Source organism: Stigmatopora nigra, chromosome 3 (assembly GCF_051989575.1).
Source record: "Stigmatopora nigra isolate UIUO_SnigA chromosome 3, RoL_Snig_1.1, whole genome shotgun sequence".
Classification (NCBI taxonomy): domain Eukaryota; kingdom Metazoa; phylum Chordata; class Actinopteri; order Syngnathiformes; family Syngnathidae; genus Stigmatopora; species Stigmatopora nigra.
In genome coordinates this window covers 9,032,129-9,049,776 of record NC_135510.1, presented here as the reverse complement: position 1 = coordinate 9,049,776, position 17,648 = coordinate 9,032,129, and the positions used below count along the sequence as shown (strand labels likewise).

The 17,648-nt window shown below is 39.0% G+C and overlaps 2 protein-coding genes and 1 long non-coding RNA gene across 5 annotated transcripts in view; 1 reads left to right on the top strand and 2 right to left on the bottom strand.

Annotated features, from left to right (window-relative positions):
* Positions 1-520: 520 nt before the first annotated feature.
* On the bottom strand, positions 521-6,439 carry LOC144193824 (eukaryotic translation initiation factor 4 gamma 2-like). 2 transcript variants are annotated; one of them, XM_077712391.1, is made up of 20 exons: positions 6,336-6,439; positions 6,141-6,197; positions 5,723-5,848; positions 5,525-5,627; positions 5,318-5,449; positions 5,160-5,226; positions 4,904-5,055; positions 4,557-4,667; positions 4,287-4,469; positions 4,048-4,201; positions 3,813-3,976; positions 3,621-3,728; positions 3,372-3,479; positions 3,201-3,305; positions 2,910-3,125; positions 2,560-2,818; positions 2,130-2,334; positions 1,832-2,040; positions 1,619-1,740; positions 521-1,546 (listed from the first exon to the last, which is right to left on the bottom strand). In XM_077712391.1, exons 7-20 carry the CDS (start codon positions 4,985-4,987, stop codon positions 1,481-1,483), a joined length of 2,094 nt encoding a protein of 697 aa, XP_077568517.1. In that variant the 5' UTR covers positions 4,988-5,055; positions 5,160-5,226; positions 5,318-5,449; positions 5,525-5,627; positions 5,723-5,848; positions 6,141-6,197; positions 6,336-6,439; the 3' UTR covers positions 521-1,480. The 2 variants fall into 2 exon arrangements, with proteins under 2 accessions (XP_077568517.1, XP_077568518.1); XM_077712392.1 differs by lacking the exon at positions 6,141-6,197.
* Positions 6,440-7,838: 1,399 nt separating this feature from the next.
* LOC144193829 (uncharacterized) lies at positions 7,839-11,079 on the top strand. The gene is made up of 3 exons (XR_013325777.1): positions 7,839-8,575; positions 10,131-10,186; positions 10,640-11,079. It is a non-coding gene; the product is annotated as an uncharacterized LOC144193829 (long non-coding RNA).
* A 1,377-nt stretch (positions 11,080-12,456) lies between these two features.
* Positions 12,457-17,648, bottom strand: part of galnt18b (UDP-N-acetyl-alpha-D-galactosamine:polypeptide N-acetylgalactosaminyltransferase 18b) — a 40,358-nt gene continuing 35,166 nt past the window's right edge. For both annotated transcript variants that reach the window (XM_077712393.1, XM_077712394.1), the window contains exons 8-11: positions 16,909-17,046; positions 14,858-14,953; positions 13,680-13,844; positions 12,457-13,111 (exon numbers count right to left, since the gene is read on the bottom strand). In XM_077712393.1, the coding sequence (XP_077568519.1) occupies positions 12,965-13,111; positions 13,680-13,844; positions 14,858-14,953; positions 16,909-17,046 (546 nt within the window). In that variant the 3' untranslated portion in view covers positions 12,457-12,964. The remainder of the gene's footprint in view (positions 13,112-13,679; positions 13,845-14,857; positions 14,954-16,908; positions 17,047-17,648) is intronic.

Here is a 17,648-nt window from a genome sequence, read left to right as displayed (position 1 = left end):
TCCAACATACCTGCATCCAATGATTACCTCATCAGGAAGCTGTTCAGAAGCCAGGTAATGAGCCTAATTATCTATTTGATTCAGGTGTGCTCAAGGAGATATGGAAGGTAGTTAGCCTCGAGGACCAGAGTTGGTGACACCTGCCATACATAATTTACACATTCCAGTCAGGAAAGATCTTCATCTGGAATTGTGACCAATTCAATGAAAACCAATACATTGATCAGGTTATTTAAAAGACGGCCAACGGTTAGTGCATATCTATTTGATTAGTGCTGTAAAACCCCACTAATTCCTCCAAGATGCTTTTCTTTTACCTACAATTTTCCTACCGAATCAAATTGATCCAAACAGTATCTTCGGGATGGTAACATACAGGTGTTCTTTCTAATTGTATATGTTGTTGCCAATTATGGAGGTAAACAAAAGTTTCAAAAGTAAATAAATTACTTGAATTTAAAAATTTACCAAATACAAAGTGGGCCAATTTAAATTGGAGTAATCAATGATAACAAGAATGTGACATGAAATGTACTTTATTCAAGGTTAATATCACAGATGTCCACTCAAACCGTTGCTTACGTTACAGTGACACCTGAAAGAAAGCGCAGGTGGGCACATGCAGAAAGATTAAAAAGACCACTTAAAAACCCCAATGATATGGCAAACTAAGCTTTGGCTGTCTTGATATGATAAAACAATTTCAAGTATAGTCAGATACAGAGGTATATTCATAAAAAGTGATAAATTAAAAAAAAAGGCAACACCGATTTATTTTACAGCACATAACGTCCACGCTCCAAATGCTTGATTTAGTAAAAAAAAAAAAAAAATTCACAAGCATCAAATATAGATAAACATCCCCTAGAAGCAAAACTAATTCATCACTTGGAGGAAAAAAATACATACATGGCAACCATCAGGTGCTCCCATCATGAATTGCTTGTGTCGTTTGCATGCCACAAACATCCCACATTAAAATGGCCACCACCTGGTGTCAAATGCAACACTAGAAAGCAAAAAAAAAAAAAAAAACTGAAACGCCCAGACAGCAGTCAACGTACAATAATGACAATGAAAACCAAAATCTGCAATTTAGGATTGTTCTTTATATCAAAATTAAGTGTATGATACTATTGCAACGACTCATGATGTGCAGCAAAGTGCATCCAAAAACAGAAAAACAAGAGTCTCTTTACAATACATGTTGTCACTTGTAAACAGCAGCACTTGATGACTGCGACCCGATTATTAAAACTGTGTGGGGTTGCATTCCATGTTCAGCCAAACTCTTCCCATTACTCGCGGCAAATTGATTCATGGGATACTTTGAGGGAAAAAAAAATAAACCTTAAAAAAAAAGCTAACGATAACATGTTAACGCTGGTTAAAGTCGATTAGTAACAGTGGCGTTGCTGCTGACTGAAGGAAACTAGTTAAAATTGGAATCATATTCCAACGTGGCTGGGGGAGGGGCTATTTAGTAATCTTCGTCCTCTGACTCCTCATCTTCGGCAGTCTCCAGCCAGGTGAGCCACTGGTTTACCTGCATCAGAACAGATTAATCAGACGGATTTACTTCTGAATCTCCCATTCCCCCAGGCAAAGTAAAACATACGTGAAACAACGCTTTTCCTTTTCCTGGATACTCTTGGGTGACGTCTTCTTTCCATGTAAGGAAGGCTTCTTCTTCGATGATTTCCATGTCGTAAAAGTAGGCGAAAAACCGCAGCAGCATGCCTGGGCACCAAGCGTACGCACTTAAAGCTTTTCTGATGACTGGGTGAGAGCGTGGTGCCAACTGATTGCGTGCTTGTGTGTGTGCGCTCACCTTTGGGAAACTGTTTAGCGTTACAGTGGACCTGCAGTGCATAGAGTGCGGCCACTTGCAGCTCCATGTGCTCGTGCAGGAACTTTTGCATGACTGGCTTGAAAGAGAGCAGCAGCTGTTTCTCCTCATCCAGCTGCTCCTTGCTCGGCGATGCCAGCTGCTCTTCGTCATCGTCTGGGTTGATCTCGTAGGCGATGTACTGCAAGAAACTGCCGGGCAAAGAAAAGGGGTGGGAATGATGTCGGGCGGGTGCTGGCAGGTGGTAGACATAGGCGTGAAGCAAAGTCTGGTGGCGTACCTGGTGGTAAGGATGTTGACAAAGCCTTTGTCTGTGTGGAGCTTGGGAGAGATGTTGTCTTTAATCCACTTGTAGATGGACTGCGGAGACGGATCCACTTTGATCTGCTTCAGAAGTTCCTTCTCCAGCTTCATCAGTGGAAATAGAAAGCTCAGCCCTTTGCCCTCCAGGATCTCCAGCATTCGGTCCTTGTTCTGATCCATTTCTGAAGACAGAAAAACACCTGTCACTCCCCTAAAACTTTCAAGTAGATAAATTATTAGTCTATTCATATATGTATTGTTGTAGTGAAAATGCAGACAGGTTGATCTTTATGGGGCATTCACCAACGGCCATTGATTGTTTGGTGGTTGGGTTTTGCTGCTTTGTTGCTATCTAGAAGACTGCACAAATAATTTTGATCTGTGGGTAGTAAAGATTTCAGACATACCAGGTAGCATCTTTTGCATGTTGACCTTGCTCTTCTGGAAAAGATCGGCGAGCCACTCGCGATCCTTCAGCTTCGCCATTTGTTGCAGACACAGCAAGAAAAGCGGGAAATGGGCGCCGTTCTCCAGCTGGTGGGCCAAATCCGTCATGCTGACCAAGTCGGCTACGGCGGCCCGAGCCGCAAACTGAGCCAGGTACGACTTGACCAGTGGGACTTCTTCCTCGATTTTAGGACACTGCTCTAGTATGCCGAGTATGGCCTATTCAGAGAGTGAAGGCAATTTTTTTTTTTCCAGTCCCTTTACTTGGGTGTGACCAAACGAGAGTTCAGGCTGCGAACTTTGCACTTACCTGCAATAGGTTCTCACTTGTGACAAGACCCTCCGTGCAAAGCTCATGAATCAGGGTGCTCGCCAGTTCCTTATCGTCATCTGAACGACTGAGCGAAGACTCCACGATTTTGTTCAACATCTCTGCTAAAAAGTGTTTAGGAGCCTTCATCTCCTTCACAGCGGCCACAGCCTCGCTGACATTCTTGTTGTTCATGTAGTCCGCGATAAGAGTCTCCTAAAAAAAAAAAAAGCCAAATTTGTTAAACTTGTCATACACTTTTCTGAAAGCAAATGTTAAACAGAACTTTACCGTCATTTTATCCATCTCTTCCTTAGTGGGCGGGAGCTTCTTGATGGACTTAGCAGGCTTTTCCTGAATTGGCGGCGGGTCGGTTTTAAGACCGAGCTGCAGGGACTATAGAATAGAAAACATTTAATTTGCGCTATTTAAAGTCGGTTCTTTGCCGGCGTGAATAATTACCTGTCCCATTGAGGAACCTTGGGCACTTGGTGGCATCATCGTCATCTGCGGCTGCAGCTTTGGCACTTTTTTGTTTAAGATGAAAGTCTGTGCAGGCCTCAGGCTAATCTAAGGTGTGGAAGGGGAAAAAATATAACTATCTCCAACTTTGTGTCGTTTTAGTAAAGTAAAAGCAAATCACATTTCTTTGCTTAAATCTAGACAAGGCATTGGTGACATTTCCGAGCATGTACAGAAAAGGAAAAGTACCTTGTCCACATTGAGCTTCCCTTTTTTGCTAAAGCGTGGGCCCATATCCTTAAACTGCATTGGAACAGAGCCATTTTGTTTATGGCTGAAAACAGGTGAACTCTGACCCTGAGGAGACAACTTGAGTTAATATTGGTGAGATCTTGAAAACAAAGTGCAGAATGAAATAAATATTTATTCTAGGCCAATCACCTGCATTGGCTTGATAAATGGTTTATTTCCTGTGTCAAACTGGGATTGATGGGAACTGTTGTTCATCCCGATATGGCCGTTAAAGATTGGGTTGGAGCGGTGGCGGCCCAAAGTAGGAGAGTAGTGGTCTTGAATAACTCCAGGACCCGTTCCAATACCAATACCTGGGAAAATGAAGAGGGTTAAAAAATAAATAATACTAATATGCATTGGAATTGCATCTGCTTTGTCCTACCAGGCATTTGTCCAAACATATCAGCCAGACCCCCAAGTCCTTCTTTGTCAAATCTGACCCTGCCGTGCAGGAAAGAGTGGTCCATGAAAGCATTGTCCATGAAAAAGTCAGATCTGGAGACATCAGAATGGGGTGGAATGAAGACACCCAAGTCCTGGAAAGCACGTTAGGTTGACATTAGGACAGATTGACGGGTGAGGAGCGAGAAATCGAGAAGCACGTTAAGACTTGTAATTAACCTTTACGGCATCCTGACGAACTTGACTGATCGTCTTTGGACCGTTGTCAAAATAGGCTTTACGAGGCACCCAGTTGTTCTTCCGCAACTCCACTGTGTTCTGTAGCAGGAAGCGAATCCTCGCAGGCAGTTCCTTATTGTTGGTCAATGCCTGCATGCGGTCAAAGTACTGATTCATCAGGGACTGGAATGAAAACAAAGTTTGTCGTCAGCAAACCCTGAAAGATTCCGAAGGTCTGATAGAGGAGAGACACGATTTCTGCAGACATACCCTAGCCTTTTCATGATCAAGCTTGGGTCCCACTGTCTTCATTATCTGACAGAGGCATTCCAGGTCTTCTCCCATATCTTTAAGTTGAACCCTCTTCTTTTTTTCCAAAAGCTTCAAAGGAAAAATGCATATTACAACATATAAATAGCACAGTCTGTGCTTATAACTGTGACCTTAAAATTATTTTTCACCATTTGCCCCTCCCCCATTAAAATGGACTGGATGTTTATTGCAGTCAATGGCAGACAATTGGGTAGTTTCTTAAACATTATTCAGTGTAATCCTTGCCCAAAAATCTTTTGGCGGTGGGCAAAGCTCTATTCTTGCCCAAGTAAAAGATAACATACTGTTTTGATGCATTTATGGAGGATGGATTCGTGGATAAGATGAAGTTTCCCAAGTTCTCCAATGAATTTGATGTTGCCAAGCATTTTAATCTTGGCAATAGCGCGCTGTTCCTCCTCCTCAGATGTGAGAGGGCAATCATGTTTGTCAAAAACTATCCAGGGAAAAGAATGACAAGTTAAATGGGATATTGAAAACTAAAAAAAAAAAAAAAAAAGAAATTGTGAAAACATACAATGTAAAATATTTGCTACATACCTTCCACATTTCGGGCACGATTTTCAAACTCATCTTGAAGCTTAGAAATGAGAAGTCTCCGGAAGGTCTGAAAGGGAAGAGGAAAACCCAAAGAAAACTTAACATCTTGAAAAAGCCAATAAAAGACTATTGAACGTCTTTTCAAACTAATCATTTACCGTGTTCTGCTTTTTTGTGGTCGGATTTTCAGTCGCTGGATCTTCAAAGTTTGGCGCGTCTTGTGCCAAGCGTAGACATAGCTGAGCATATAACTGACTGTACTTGGGCTCTTCAAGGGCTTTGTCAACAATCTAAAAAGCAAACAATTAATAAATGCCTCAATGAACTACACAAAGCTGCAGCAGGAATTTTCAGGCCACACCTACCAACAAGATGATTCCTTTCAGGACAAGCTTTGAATCCACACCCACATTGAGGAGCTCCAGGCACAGTTTGTCAAACTTCTCAGGTGTCAGCTTATTAAGTATGCTGACAGAAAAACCATTAGGATTAGCCACACTGAGTACATCACACGGTTTTTCAGGAACGGGCACACAAGTCCAACATTGCTGGGCCAAACCTACCCTCTCACTTTTCTGAAGATTGCATCGTGTTGCCCTCTATCAGCAGAGAAGCTGACCTCTCGCCTAGTGCTTCGAGAAGGTGTCCATCTCTGAGCCGCAGAACCTGGGGGTTTCCCCAGGAACTCGCTGTAATGGACAAACAAAGCTGGTGTTACAGGAAAAATAACCCTGGGTTGTTAAAATAAAACGATACGTAACCACAAAAGCCTGTTTAGTGTATTTTCATGGTATAAATGAAGAACAGTGGATGGTTTGTAATACAAGTGTAACATCTATTAAATGTACTCAAATTGGAGGGGTAAAAAAAAAATATCTGTAAAATCTGTCCCTCCACTTTTTAGGCCTTCAGGATTTGGTGAATTACTGAATAACATGCAACTGGCTTTTATGGTACGTTAAGAATTCAAATGAAAATCACCTTTTGCTTTCAGCCTTGGGAAAGTGCTGAGGTGCACCCCCACCTCCTCCCCCTACTCTGTGATGCAAGCAGAAAAAAAGCGTGTTGAAACGTGAGAGGGTGTATGCGTATGCTAGTTCCTGTTTGCGTGCGTCATGTTTTGGGAGAGTTCCCAGTGCTAGTAGAAAAAGCGACGGGTCTCCAGATAATCAATACCTGAAATGAGAAGGAACCCCTGGTGCAACAACACTCTCCACTTTGGCGGCTTGACTACAAATATTTGGAAAAGAATTGTGTTCTGGGATGGAATCAGGGAAAAGCAACCTACATGGAGAGAAGAATAACAGTTATTAAAATAAAAATTGAGTGAAATTTCAACCAGTTAAGTATTTAATACTGCACGACTGTCAAATAGCTTTTATATCTAGTGTGACAGCCATGTACCAATACACAAATCAAGTTTTTAAGGCATGAGAGGTTCAGTAAAATGTCACAGTAATTAAGAGGCGTCAACTTCTTGCCAGAAAATCATTGTCGTTCCAAGTAGCAAAACAGATAAGAGTCGCGGAAAAGTCATCAACAAATATTTGTTTACTCCGTGGTATGCGTCTTTTTAACCAGTTTATCTCAGTCTAATCTTAAATTGCTCCACCACTTAATGTTACTATAGAGCATAAAGCGACAATACTCTAGTTGTGGAAAAATATGACCAAATGACAATTTTGTGTCCGATACATTTAGTAAAATACAATTCCCATTATTTTAATGCAAAGATTGCCTTGGTATCATAGTGGTATTAGAATTATTTACAAAGTGGTTGTAATAGCACACATTTTCAAGGCACCCCCCCCCCCAAAAAAATATTTAATACCATTTTTTTTATAATCTCTTCCAGTGCTACTAATGATAGAGGTCCAACCATGTGGGTCTTAAAAACTCAAGTAAAACGACTATTGAATTGGGAGGATTACAATACTGAAGGTTCATTCACCAACCCTCCCACTTCAAATAGATTGGATGCCAACCATTGTCAATCCAACGAGTTAACAAGGAAAATGGCCAAAAAAATCTTCCATCACCATCAAGAATCAAAATTCGCCGTGGCAAAATTTCTAGTGACCCACCACTGACCGAAAACAAATAACCAAGTTTGAATTACTTTTGTAATCAGATATCAGCTCCGGATACATTTCACTATGAATAACTTAGATGTAGGTCATTCTCTGGATCTTAAATTGTGTCCAAATTGCATACTAAGATGGATATGCACATTGTTGTCATTAGTTGGTCAATTTTGACTTTGTTATTTGCTAGGGGGTAACTTCATTAAAAAAAACTGGACACCAATTGACAAAACTATTACTGGAAGGATTAGAAAACTGCGTATCTGTACGCTAAAGTTGCACTAATGTGGAATTAAACGGAATTAGTACAATGACTTTAAGCCAGGCATGGAAAAGTACTCAAATTGTTTTCTTTAACTACAAGTGAATTCCAGTTTAATAAAAGGACAGTCGAGCACGTGACTGGTCCACGTGCCGGTAAGGAAGAATTCGGTACTGTACACACAGGCGGCGCTAACCTGGCACGAGGCACTTTCCTTGAAAACATCGTCTTCCCCGTCCATTTTTACAACTCAATACGAAATGGGTAGGTTATCTACGTCATTAAGGCGAAAAATGACTTATTATACCAGCGATTAATGAGTCATAGTGGCAATCAATCATCCACTCGTCACGAGTCTCGTACTACGTCGAAGGGACTCGTGGATATTCAATCATATATATTCATTGGTATAAATAAATCCAATGACATTAAGAGTTTTTTTTTTATTCCTGGGATGCGTTGTAGCAACAGCACGTTTCGGCGAATAATTTAAAACAGCGAGGAAGAACAGCTTTGATGATATTTAACGAAATGGTTGATTGGACTATATTCCTAGAATATTATTATGATAAATTGTTTCCATAAATATGAGAGAGGAACGCGAGAAAAGGAGTCGAACGGCAGTTTTTTCCTCAAGTCTTTGTTAAGCAACCGGATGTTAGCACACAGCGACATACTGGTGGAAAAACGGGCCGTAAAACCAAAATCATCTAATATTTATTCAAAATTCGAAATCATGTTCTTAATTTCCTTATACCATCAGCGTCAGATAAGGACAAAGACGATCGAAATCACGGATATCCCGAAACTAGGTCAATTAGCTAACAGTAGAAGGCAAGTCGTGAAATACCGAAAGCGCTTACCTTTTACAAAAAGAACGTCAGTTTAACGGCTCTGTGATCAACAGATATTGAGAAAAGTGGGCAATTTATGCGGGATATGAGCGACGAATTGGCGTAATTATCAGCAGAAAGTGCCGCTGTCCAATAAATAAAAAAGCGGCCTAGTCGTAGTGGTGCTCAGCTGCTGGGAAGAAAGACTGCTGACTGGCTGTGTGCGTCACGAGGAAGGTTAGTCGCTTTTCAATGGGGGAAGGTTTACACGTCATCAGCCTGCCTCCTTGATGTCACGTAGTAACTTCACTCTTTCGCAATTCACTCAATTTCTGGGATTAGTTAACAAGCCCTTTTACGGTTCTTTAATATTTCTATCGCCTCCTTACCTCAAACTTGAGGTTGCAGTAAATTAGTGTTACCACAGAGTTTGCGATGGGCATTAAAAAAATAAAATGCAAAAATAATAAAATATATGTATATATGTATATATATATATATATATATATATATATATATATATATATATATATATATATATATATATATATATATATATATATATATATATATATATATATATATATATATATATATATATATATATATATATATATATATATATATATATATATATATATATATATCTAAATAAATATATAAATATATATAAATCAATAAACATTCATTCAGTGCGGCTGAGTGATTAGGGCGTCGGCCTCATAGTGGGAGTCCTGGGTTCAAATCCAGAACGGCCCACCTCTGTTGAGTTTGCATGTTCTCCCCAGGCCGTCGTGGGTTTTCTCTTGGTGCTCCAGTTTCCTCCCACATTCCAAAGACATGCATAGTAGACTAGTAGATTAGGCATGTCTCCTTGTGCTTGGCTGGTCACCTTTTCAGGTTCTACTCTTTGCGATTGATGGCAATACACATCCCTTCCAATTTTCCCAGTTAAAACAGTGAGTGTATACAACTTTTCAATATCAAATTACCTCTTAAACTATAACAACACACTCTGACCTGAGATGACAGTGGAAGGGGTTTAGCTAATGTCGACTGCTATTTTGGGAATCCTTGATGCAGCTTGATCCCGTATTATTGCCCCACTTACTAGATGATGGCTGCCACCCTCACCCCCGTATTCTTAGACAATGAGTAGGAAGCAGGGCGTTCTCTTTCTGCACTCTTTTCCTCTGGAATCAGCTTTGTTTTAGTGGTAGAAATGTGCATTCAATTCAGCAGTTTAAAAGTAGACTGAAAAAGTCAGCTCTTCACCAAACCTGATGTCTTTAATGCAATCAAAACAGGCCTTTGATATCATTTCATTCTTGTTAGGTTTTGCCCACAATGTTTATTTATATACCTTGATATCAACTGATTTGGAATCAAGCCCCAATATAATGGAAGAAATATGATATTATATAAAAATAAAGGTCAACATGTTTTGACATTTCCCTTGATCAAGTCAGAGAGAGACTTTGAGTCTGTTCTGTAGGTGAACATTTTGATATGAACATTTTGTGATAGTTTCATCATAATTGTCCATTTATTTTATATTACAACAGTAAGAATCTGTACTTAAATAAAGCATTGTATATTGTAAACAAAAAAATAAGATTCCACTATTCTGTACACTATTTGAATAGGCAACATTGTCAATGAAACAGAAAAGCAGAATTCATGAAGAGGAAGTGGTTATGCGCCTATAAACACACTAAAACTTATATTGTGCATAAACTTAATGTTCTTTTGGCATTTGATTAACTTCTGCTTTTTTATCCATGTCTCATAGGCCTATGCTGTTTAAGCCCACAATTGCTACAACACTGAGGCATAACTATGTCAAAGGTATTATTTAGATTTTTTTTTCCCCCTGTAATTTTTGGTTGACTTTTATGACATTACGACAAACTATGCAAGTGCATGTCTATATTTGGTTTATCCCAATGGCACAAAGTTTATTTCTTATTGATTCAATATAGAAAACATGACACTAACTACTATTTTTGTAAATGTTTTTAATCACCTTCATTTGCCTTTCTGCTCATCAACAGATAACTCATAACATTAAAAAAATCAATATTTAAATAATTGAAATGAGCTTTTCTTTCAACTCCAGAGACTTCAAATGTTTATATCCACAGTATATTAATAAATTCACCTTGAAATACCTGAAAACGTCCCTATCGCCACTTTAAAGTTAACACTGCACTGCAATGTTTCAGATAGACAAAGTTGAGATTGAACACTTAAAAACATGGGCAAAAATGATTGTTTTATACTCTTATCTTCCCATTTCAGGCATTTTCCTTTGGACGTGCACTGTTCAGCTCATATAAAGACCATAAACTATGTCTGCAAATGATGACTTTTTTTTATTATTATTACAGGATGACCTTTACATGTGGCAGATTAAACACCAGTCACTAAAATTACGCATACCTGTAATATAATTTATTGTAGTATTATTTTTTTTATATTTGTAAATACAATCAATGCCACAAAGTAGCATTTTTTTTCTAAATACTATTCACTTGCTGATAATATATTCAGCTCCTAATTTGTTTTAGTAGACCAGTAGATGTCACTGTTTACACGCTTTTTTAAGTGAATACTGTCAAAAGAGTATAATGATGACAATTACTCATGAATTTGAATGTATTCACCAACTAGCTTTGAAAAATATTTATATTACATATTTGTTTTGTAGTTTTGAGAAGAAGGTCTGCTCAATAGAAGAAATAAATAAGCAGCACTTAAATGTCATGCTGTGTCTTAAATGATCAGAATTAAATGTTTTTATTTTTAAATTGGACTTTTTGTCCAACTGTTAATTTTAGATTGCTTGATGCGTTCTGCAAATGTGTTTGTGGCTACAATCAGGCACACTTCCATTTTTATTAATGTGCTTTGTCGTCTAGTCAAAAAAAAAAAACACAAACAAACACATAAAATAAACACTTTTTCCATACTTCTTAGTCTTGTTAGTTTCATTCACGTTCCATTTCAGCTAAATTTAGACAAATAGCAGGTTTGTCTTGATAATGTTCACATGTAGATCAATCAGTTTAAAATTGTCAGGCTTTGCGTTCGTTTGCTTTTGACAAAACAAAATGTTTAGGATGGGATATACTAACCACCTTCCATTTTCACTTCACATCCATACATTGTTCTAAATACATTCATAAAAAATGAGAACATTTAAATAGAGGATTTAACATACAATTTATGGAAAATATACGTGAGGAAATCACAAAAAAATAGCCAGAGAAAATTAATGCCAGCAGTAACTAAGATGGCCTTCTTCACGTCCATTTCTGTCTGTCAACTCTGGTTTAAAGAGTTCTCTGTACTAGAGAAAAATGCTTATTCAGCGCTGTGTGTGATTCAGGAAAAGCCACCCTGATATATTTGTGGTATTTGATGGTTGAGCGGCGCTCTGAGTAGACATGCCCCCTGTGTTCAAACGCGCAGAATAGATAGCGGCTTAATTGTTCAAATTTTTGTAGGGTTTGATTGAACTTGCAGATGGACTCATGCTCGCATCTATTAGTGCATACGAAGGAGGTCTTTTTGATGAAAGTGGGTTCCCCATGTATATTTAATGCAATGGTCTGTTGAGTTCTGCTCCAATGCAGTTTCTAATGAGGACTGACATTTTGAAAACAGGCTGTGCCACCAGTCGCCTCCTCAGGTGCGCCAAATAGTCAGCGCAGGGAACAGACCTATTTTTCATCCTCCGCATTTGTCACGAGCCACTGACATCTCTTTCCTTACTGTAGATTGTGAGATGTCCTGAATATGTGCGTGGGAACATCTATTTCCTATTCTTGTCTCTACTCTCCCCAGTAAAAAGCAAGAGGCATTTTTTCACAATGGCAATTCACATTTCTTTATACAAAGTCACAGTTTTCATCATGAATTTAATTACTTGGCTTTCCTTTGTCGCTCTAATGCTCGCAATTCCAAAATCCTCAAAGCAGACTTTTCCTAGCAGGTTCTTTTCGTTTTCCTGTAAAAGCTGTTGTAAGTATGTTTTGGTTATCACTTTTTTAAAGGGGCTTCTGGTAAGTGGACGACAATAACATTATGGACTTCTTTAAAAAGGCTAGTGCAGCTTTGGATTTTAACTTTTGATTTATTGTCATATATTACAAATATTCAGCTTGTTAACAATAAAAAAAAATCAACTCTTGTTCCACTTGCTATACAGCTAATTCACAAAATAAACCTGAGACTGTGAAATAAAATACTTACAGCAAGAAAAGTTTGCTACATAGTAGCCATAAAAAGCCTCCCTTTCCCCCAGATTTTTACTCAAATTTTCCAGTCAATGAAAATATGACTATGTTAATTATACAAAGTATACCAGCTTGTCATAAAAATATCATTTGAAAAATCAGAATCTCCATCTGTCCATAAGTATATTTCATTTTTCTTTTAACCATTTGCAATATTATTGAGCATCAAAGACATCATGGTGAAACTACTGTGTAAAATTCCGGCATATCCCACTTCTGTTTGGTGTATTCACTACATTCCAGAATGGCGTTAAGTCAGGCGTTTCCAACCGCCTGTCTGGAATGCAGAATTACACGCACGAACTAAGTAGTCAGTCAGTTATGCTCACGGGGAATTGCTATACATCATGTTCGTGATGAACCATTTCTGTCCAGTGCATTTCTGCAAAGCCAGTTGGTAACCAAACTCGTTGTCACTGTTTGCTACGAGCTCCAGACATCTTCTTGATTTCTTGTTTTGAACGGATCCTCCCTGAGAAGATCAAAACAGGAGATTGGATGCAAATGTGCTATGAAGGTCTATTTGGGCTACGAACATGAAATCTCAGGGGTCTCGACCCCATCCCATCCCATCCCATTCTACCCCATCCCATACCTGTCAACTTATACATCTTTCCCGTATTTGATATGTTTTTTTGATCATTTCCAATTATGTATGTCGTATAACAACTTTTGCACAGGATTTTTTTTCAAGTTTTTGGTTAAACCCATCTCGATTTACCCATTTTCCGCTCTAATCCGGATCGTCTGGACCACTGGTAGCAGACGAAAACATCATTGTCGACTGCTAATACTATCGTGCTTTAAGCATGATATGCGCATGTGCATTCGCCTTCCACATAGCGCGTCAGCAAGCAATGTACCCAGGCAGTCAAGCTGTCACCGTCATACAGTGACGTCTACAGAATCTTGAATTTAGTGCATTCTGATTGGGAACTTAATTAGGTTGTTATTTAGGTGAATCAACAAGAACATGTGATCTGGGCAAATCAGACCCTTCAATTTGTTGCCTGATATCCCGACTGAACCTTTGTTTTCACCTGAGTGAAGATCCATTGCAGTTTCATGCGTTTAGCCGTTGCGTAGCCACACTCGATGAGGCGTGGCCTGCCGTTCACGTCCACCAGGCACTTGTTGTCGTCGTCGTCAACCGTGGGACTGAGGAGACCGACTAGGAGGTGCTGACTAGTGGTGTAGTACACATTCTGTAATAACATTAAAACTTGGTTTTAAAGTCTGAGGCAGAGAGGGAGGACAGAAGAAGGATTGAGGGAGTTTTGAATTATATTTGCCGTATGATTGTGCTATTTTCAAACAAGGTTTCACTATGGATTGCTGTATTGGGAAGACAAAAAATTTACCTATTTATCGTACATGATTTGAATTCATTGCTGGATGAGGAATACGAAGACCGTAGCTAACAAAACAACATGGGATTCGGAGTAAGCATAAATATTTAATCCTTCCAAACGGACGTTTTTCAAGGGAATCGGCTTTACTGCATTTAGCCTTGCGATTCCGATCATCTGAGAATTTAGTAAGGAAATAATCTCCGTTCAAAAAGAAACAGCCTTTGCATTTACATATGGGAGTGAGTGAGTGAGTGATGATTTACAATGAGTTCACTGTCTAAACTGATTTTTTAAATCTCCTGCTCATATACTGAATACATTTCATAACCATAAATTAGCATTTTCTGCAAGATTCATTTTCTGAATGGCTTATCCTCACAAGAGTCGCGGGGGGTGCTGGAGCCCGTCCCACCTAACTATGAGAACCAGGCGGGGGACACCCTGAAGTGGTGGAAAGCCATTTGCAGGGATTTACTGCAACATGTTCCATCAAACCTATCAATCTCACTTACTTGTAACATTTTTTTCCATTTCTTCATGACATTTCTAGACACTAGTACAGAAACTGACAAAACAAGTGAGATAGAATTAGCTCACTAATGGAACACAGTTCTGTTTTTCTACTACTAGTGCAACTGCCCCACCAAGGTCAAAACAATCAGCTCAGACAAAAAACGAAGGGATCAATAGCAGTTTCATGAGGCTGGCAAACATGAGAATAAAGCCGTTCTAGCGTTTGAGGTCATTTCGAGTCACTGTTATTTAGGCTGACCTATCCTAAAACAAACAGTCCAATTAAGCTTTAAACAAATGAAGTGGTAGCCAAGCAACAGTGTTTGGAAAAACGATGAGAAAAGAGCTCGAACCTGCGGTGTCATTCCGTGACAGAGGTACATGATGGGAACGTTGTCATTGTCGGGCCCCTGATCCAGACACACATCGTTCTTCAGAGAATTCTTCAGCTGTGAAACACATTCACACAACATTAGTGTGTATGGCAGCAGGTGGGTAAAATAGGCAAAAAAACAAAAAAATCTATTTGCATGATGTACTCTTGTTTTTAGAGTTATAATAAGACTGAGTACTCTGCTAAGGTCAAATATAAACAAAACTATCAAATACAAATGTGCTGTCAAGCATATAGAACAGAATGGGAGTCATAATGTTAGAATATGGATTTTTGCATCATAAAAATGCATACACTGCAGCATTACCTATGCTCTTGTCAGAATTATTAGAGCGTGGTCTGCCTGATTGGTGCACCACAAGGAGTTCCAAGAATGGTGCTTTGAGAGTGCAGAATGAACAGCAGTGGAACAATGCCAGAGATGATTCCACTTCCCACTGGCTCTAGACGTTTACTTTATGTTCTAATCAGTACAGCCGCAGGCAGCACAAGGCCTTTCTAGAGAGCTTAAATTGAAACCTTCCACGTTTTGGGTGGTAAAAAAGAAACACTGCAATGTTGGACACCTGTGGAGATGGACTTTGATGAAATTGGAAAATTTACAGATAACTACATGCTTTAAAGTACCGGATTTTTCCAACTTTAAGTCACACGAAATGGAAAAAAAGTCCCATTTTTTGGATGCAGTTTTTTTTAACCACAGGCCAATAAAATAAATTTTACCTTGTATGTATGTCTATGCTTATGTTCATAATATCTATTAATTGTAAAAAATAAATAAATAACTAGCCTAAATATTCATTCATTAATTTTCTGAACTGTTCATCCTCACAAGGGTTGTGGGCGGTGCTGGAGCTTATCTTAGCTTTTCTATGTTAAAAAATGATCACTGTAAAGATCAGTAGCTAAAAATGCAGGTCTCGTTTTTTGTCCTAGCATACTCAACGGAAATCAAGCGTCGTCGTGGCTCCTCAACCCACCACCACTGACGAGCACATCAAATTCATGTCGCAAATATCGTATAATGAGGTCTGCAGACATGAATTAATGTAATAAGGCTAGTCTGCTTCCTTGGTTTCCAACTGCCGTTTGTCAGTTTGCACAGGACAAATCACCGTTACAGCAGGGGGTCGTAATAGTGCGCTTCCACTGTCACTGTGCATTAGGGAGCATCTCAGATGAAAAGTGGGAGAAGAGAGACATTGCATCTTGGGCCAGTATAAAAACAGCCAGCATATGTCTAAGTAGCTGTGTGACTTCGCCTGATAATATAATTCTGCTGCAAAATCCTCCATTTGGATTAGCATTTTCTGCAGTTTCAAGTAGAACGGCACTCACCTGACATCTGCCAAGGTTGAGCCGTGAGCAAAAGCAGCTTTTGCTCCATAGGTTAGCAGGTGACTATATTTTTAGACCAGGTAAACACTGTTAACTGTCTTTTATGCAGATACTACATGTTTATTTTAAACCATTCTGCATACATTCAAACGCTCAAGGTCGGTCCTCCAGAAAATGTTGTGTATGTTACGGAAAGGTCGAACTTTTATTTAGCAAATGACTGGTGAAATGAGGATACTATAGTCTAGACATTAATATGTTTAAAAATATTGATATTTGAAGGCTGAATGCCAGTCAGGTCACCCCTCAAGGAGTTGCTCTTTCTTCTGTTTTTGCTATACTAACTTTGAAGTCCTACTCCTCCATCATTTGTGAGGTGATCCTCTTGAAATGTGGTAGCAATGTAACATGGCCCTGTAGCCACCCTCCAAGCCAGCTTTTGTGGGTATTAGGGATGATTAATTAATTAATACTTCATATCAAACTGTCCAGAAGACTGAAAACAGGCCAAAAATGTGATTCTGATGTGTTGGAAGCTCTAGATTATGAGTTAGCCAGCATAGGGAAACACAAATCGTCTATGCAAAATTTGTCGATAGAAACGAAAAACGGTGTCAGGAAATTCATTTGAACTCACACAAAGTGAGGTGAAGAAAAAATTGAATTGCTTACTACTCCGTATGCGACAGTTTCGGTGTACATCCTCATCTCAGGGTAGATGTTGACTAGGTACCATCTGAAGGTTTTACACTGAAGTCTCTTCCTCAGAGCCTTCCTTCCTGCAATGTCACCAATGTCGATGCCCGAGTCCTGCATTCAAAATGCATAGAAAGCAAAACATTGATTAGGCACAATTGACAAGGTTGTAAATTGCAGCACAACCGTCTGTTGCGATTGCGAAAAAACCCTCATTACACATTTGTTGTTCTTGCCAAATTTCTACACTTAGCGTTTTTATTGGCTCAGTCTGTGTTCGATCTCGTTTTCTCACTAGTGATGCTGATCTTTTATGGCTCATTCAAAGATGCATCTAAAAGCACGGTGCCGCTGAGGTTCTTGGCTGGCCAAAAAACATCTAAAAGTGAATCATGCTGTTGTTTTTTACCTTTAGGAGTTGCCTCGTGCTTAATTCTTTGGGCTGCGGCTAAATTTCATGCTTAGTGAGTACAGCCCAAGTTAAATGCCTCATTATTGACTGAATAAATTGCTTACAGATTGTTCAACTATTCAACAAGATATATAGAAGCCCCCAAAGGGACGACAATTACCATAAAATGTCTTGAATTGATATAATTATTCTTTAAATTCTGTTCAAGAGAAGAAAAAAAATCTTTCAATTCCCCTAGAACAAAAAGGTGTCTATTTCTTTGCAAAATTGCAATCAGTGGGAAGTAAATGTCTGGTTCAGTTAT